This window comes from Oncorhynchus kisutch, linkage group LG21 (genome assembly GCF_002021735.2).
Source record: "Oncorhynchus kisutch isolate 150728-3 linkage group LG21, Okis_V2, whole genome shotgun sequence".
Taxonomy (NCBI): domain Eukaryota; kingdom Metazoa; phylum Chordata; class Actinopteri; order Salmoniformes; family Salmonidae; genus Oncorhynchus; species Oncorhynchus kisutch.
The window spans coordinates 45,291,501-45,296,388 of record NC_034194.2 but is presented as its reverse complement, the minus strand read 5'-3'; the positions used below and the strand labels follow the sequence as shown (position 1 = coordinate 45,296,388).

The following is a 4,888-nucleotide window of genomic DNA, read 5'->3' as shown; positions in this document are numbered from 1 at the left end:
ACACACACACACACACACACACACACACACACACACACACACACACACACTGATATAGCCATCTGTAAACACACATTCCCTTGGTTGTCGTATTTTCCATAAAAAAAAAAAACACAAGAGAAAGAAATGGATTGGCCCTGATAGTTCCTGACAACACACCTGGTCGCCACGGAGATGCTTCACATAAACAATGTCATCATAACAACCCTCCCCTCCCAGGCCAATGCCTGTCTCCCAAATAGCACCCTATTCCCTATGCAGTGCACTACTTTAGACCAGAACTCATAGGGGTCCATATAGCCTCATACAGAGGTCAGATCCCTGGTCAATTTGGGTTTAGTTCCACTTGAGGTTAATTCCATTTCCCGTTCAGGAAGTAAACTTAAATACCAATTTTGTGTGTGTCTGTGTGTGTGTGTGTGTCTGTGTGTGTCTGTGTGTGTCTGTGTGTGTCTGTGTCTGTGTGTGTGTGTGTGTGTGTGTGTGTGTGTGTGTGTGTGTGTGTGTGTGTGTGTGTGTGTGTCTGTGTCTGTGTCTGTGTCTGTGTCTGTGTCTGTGTCTGTGTCTCTGTCTCTGTCTCTGTCTCTGTCTCTGTCTCTGTCTCTGTCTCTGTCTCTGTCTCTGTCTCTGTCTCTGTCTCTGTGTCTGTCTCTGTGTCTGTGTCTGTGTCTGTGTCTGTGTGTGTGTGTGGTTCTTACCTATTTTGGTTGCACTGTATATGTTCTCAATAGGGAAGGCAGATCCTAAACTATACAACAGAACTTTAGCCACTGCTGGTATCAGCTGGGTTGTTGTTACCAACACATTTACACAGTTACTCCTGGAGACAGAGAGAGAGAGAGAGAGAGAGAGAGAGAGAAAGAGAGAGAGGGAGAGACAGGGAGAGAGAGAGAGAGAGAGGGAGGCAGAGAGAGAGAGAGAGAGAGAGGGAGGCAGAGAGAGAGAGAGAGAGAGCGAGAGAGGGAGGCAGAGAGAGAGAGAGGGAGGGAGGAAAAGAGAGGGAGGGAGGAAGGGAGAGAGAGGAGGAAGAGGGAGAGATGGAGGGAGAGAGGGTGAGAAACAGAGAGAAAGGAAGAGGGATGGAGGGGGAGAGAGGCAGAGAGAGAGAGAGAGAGAGAGGGAGAGGCGAGAAGAGAGAAATACAGATAATTAGTATCAGTATTGACTGTTCCATTACATGAAATTAGCTCTGATCTCTGTTTTATTTGTCTAGTTCATGTTCATGTCAGAGACCGACTCAGTGTGTCGGCAGCCATTTTGTGTGCGGGGTGGGGGGCGTGTCCAGTGTGGGTGGAGGCGGCGTGTCCAGTGTGGGTGTGGAGGGGGCGGGGCACCTGGAGCTGATGATTGACAGGGACTTGAGTGCGTTGGTGAGCCAGGAGTCTGTTAAAGCCTCTACTTCAGCTCTCAGTTGTAACCACGCATCCCTCTTAGCAGGGCCCAACAAGCCTGTCAACAATAAACAACATCAACAATAAACAACAACAATAACCAACATTAGGGGCAGGATTTAATAATCTGACCACACTTTGTCCACAATGCGCCATATCAAAGGTTGATTGAGCCGACATATGCAAAACATTTTTTACAGTGAACACTGTCTTCATGAACACAGGAACTTTGTCTTTTAATCTGTACTAAAGTACTAAAGTACAGGACAATACTAAATGTTTCTCAGTGGATTCAAATGTACACACTATACATATCAGTTGACAGTTAAAAAAATATATATATATATTCATCCCCCCCCCTCACCCCCTGCCTAAAAAAGAGCTCTCTGATTGGCTCCTCTCTAGTAAACTCTTCTCCGATTGGCTTACCCCCCACATTGTTTTTGTATGTGCTATACATCTCTTTGACTCTTCTGTAGCGGAAGGCTAGTTTCCTCATCCAGTCCACCCCTCCGCGGACGCCCGTCGCCAGGCACAGACTCGCGCTGGTCGCCGCTGCATGGAAGCCATCAGTTGCAAAACTGTAAGTACTGTCAATAATAATAATAATAATTTGTTTTATTATAAAAACTGTAAGTACTGTCAATAATAATAATATAATTTATTATAAAAATGGTAAGTACTGTCTATGAATTCTGCTCTCAACAGAGCAATATGCCACAGAACATTCCTAATGGTTGATTCAAAGGATTTAAGCCTGATTTTGCTGTCGATCCTGTGTGCTTGTTGTTGAGTTTATAATTGCAAACATCAGCAGTTTTTTTTGCTACGCAACTACACAGGATGGACATTTGCGTAGTTACTTGTAGTGTCTACGTACCACAGGAGGTTGGTGGCACCTTAATTTTGGAGGACGGGCTCGTGGTAATGGCAGGAGAGGAATTGAATTGAATTTTTATGTTATTTAACTAGGCAAGTCATTTAAGAACAAATTCTTATTTACAATGACGGCCAAACCCGGGACGACGCTTGGCCAATTGTGCTCCGCCTTATGGGACTCCCAATCACGGGCCCGATTTGATACAGCCTGGAATTGAACCAGGGACTGTAGTGATGCCTCTTGCACTGAGATGCAGTGCCTTAGCCCGCTGCGCCACTCGGGAATTACTAGAATGGCATTCCATTTGCTCTGTTCCGGTCATTATTATGAGCCGTCCTCCCCTCACCAGCCTCCTCTGGTATGATGTAGGCTTAAATGAGTAGTTGAGGATGTTACAACGTGATGTTAGGTGACGTTTGTAGTTTCAAGAAAAGCATCCCATGGATTCCAGGTTCTCCTGACCCACAGACTGTTCTCAGAGCGAGGAACCGTCTGATATCAAGTTGTTCACATCCTGAACTCGTCATTTAACTGTGAAGAAGAAAACGCAGGGATGTTGAACGCTCACCTCAGGTCCTGTCCGTTGTCGTCCGACGACACATCATCAATATGGACCTGATCACACTCCTGAACACCCACCCACACACACAGACAGAAACACACACACACAGAAACACACACACACAGAAACACACACACACAGACAGACAGACAGACAGACAGACAGACAGACAGACAGACAGACAGACAGACAGACAGACAGACAGACAGACAGACAGACAGACAGACACAGACAGACAGAAACAGACAGACACAGACAGACAGACAGAAACAGACACAGACAGACAGACAGACAGACAGAAACAGACACAGACAGATAGACAGACAGAAACAGACACAGACAGAAACACACACAGACAGAAACACACAGAAACACACACAGACAGAAACACACACAGACAGACAGACAGACAGACAGACACAGACAGACAGACGGAAACAGACACAGACAGACAGACGGAAACAGACACAGACAGACAGACAGAAACAGACACACACAGACAGAAACACACAGAAACACACACAGACAGAAACACACAAACACACACAGACAGAAACACACAGAAACACACACAGACAGAAACACACACAGACAGACAGACAGACACAGACAAGTTTAAGTCTTTAGTTTGTGTCACTAGGGGGCAGTGTCTACACATGAAGGAGCTACACACGTATCACAGCCTCTCAGAGGAGGAGGAGTGCTGATCTAGGATCAGTTTGACCTTTTTAAAATCACAATGCATTAGATTACACTGTCAGTGGGGATCTGATCCCAGATCAGTAGCTGTATCAATACAGTGTGTGTGTGTGTGTTCCTGAGCTCACCTACCTCTAAGTCGTTGAGGAACAGGTGTGTGTACCTACCTCTAAGTCGTTGAGGAACAGGTGTGTGTACCTACCTCTAAGTCATTGAAGAACAGGTGTGTGTACCTACCTCTAAGTCATTGAAGAACAGGTGTGTGTACCTACCTCTAAGTCATTGAAGAACAGGTGTGTGTACCTACCTCTAAGTCATTGAAGAACAGGTGTGTGTACCTACCTCTAAGTCGTTGAAGAACAGGTGTGTGTCTGCCAGGTTAAAGATCATCTCTTCCATCCTCAGTCCCAGTGTCACCGCCATGGGAGGGTCCTGTCAATCAATCAATACAACCGTCAATACATCCGTCTATACAGTCTCCATGTGTCGGGGGCTAGAGTTCAGTCTGTTATATCTGGTGTAATTATCCGGTGTCCTGTGCTCCCTCTAATTCTCTCTCCCTCCCTCCCTCTCCCTCCCGGAGGACCTGAGCCCTAGGATCATGCCTCAGGACTACCTGGCATAATGACTCCTTGCTGTCCCAAGTCCACATGGTTCTGCTGCTGCTCCAGTTTCAACTGTTCTGCCCGCTCTCTCTCTCTCTCTCTCTCTCTCTCTCTCTCTCTCTCTACCGCACCTGCTGTCTCGACCTCTGAATGATCGGCTATGAAAAGCCAACTGACATTTACTCCTGAGGTGCTGACCTGTTGCACCCTCCTCAACCACTGTGATTATTATTATTTGACCCTGCTGGTCATCTATGAACATTTGAACATCTTGGCCATGTTCTGTTATAATCTCCACCTGGTACAGCCAGAAGAGGACTGGCCACCCCACATAGCCTGGTTCCTCTCTAGGTTTCTTCCTAGGTTTTGGCCTTTCTAGGGAGTTTTTCCTAGCCACCGTGCTTCTACACCTGCATTGCTTGTTGTTTGGGGTTTAAGGCTGGGTTTCTGTACAGCACTTTGAGATATCGGCTGATGTACGAAGGGCTTTATAAATACATTTGATTGATTGATCAAACAAACAATCGAACAATCAATCAATCAAATGTATTTTATAAAGCTCTTTCTACATCAGCAGTTCTCAAGTGCTTGTACAGAAACCCAGCCTAAAACCCTCAACTGTTCTGGGTAGAGAGGAATCAGGCTCTGAGGGGTGACCATTCCTCTACTGGCTGTACTGGGTAGAGAGGAACCAGGCTCTGAGGGGTGACCAGTCCTCTACTGGCTGTACTGGGTAGAGAGGAACCAGGCT

General features: G+C 46.3%; 1 protein-coding gene across 2 annotated transcripts in view; it reads right to left on the bottom strand.

Annotated features, from left to right (window-relative positions):
* The window catches only part of LOC109884950 (eyes absent homolog 4), an 8,395-nt gene extending 4,334 nt beyond the window's left edge, over positions 1-4,061 (bottom strand). The window contains exons 1-5 of one of the 2 annotated variants that reach the window (XM_031800733.1): positions 3,875-4,061; positions 2,840-2,898; positions 1,821-1,981; positions 1,335-1,449; positions 699-820 (exon numbers count right to left, since the gene is read on the bottom strand). In XM_031800733.1, the coding sequence (XP_031656593.1) occupies positions 699-820; positions 1,335-1,449; positions 1,821-1,981; positions 2,840-2,898; positions 3,875-3,955 (538 nt within the window). In that variant the 5' untranslated portion in view covers positions 3,956-4,061. The remainder of the gene's footprint in view (positions 1-698; positions 821-1,334; positions 1,450-1,820; positions 1,982-2,839; positions 2,899-3,874) is intronic. The other variant, XM_031800732.1, reaches the window with a different exon arrangement.
* Positions 4,062-4,888: the final 827 nt, after the last annotated feature.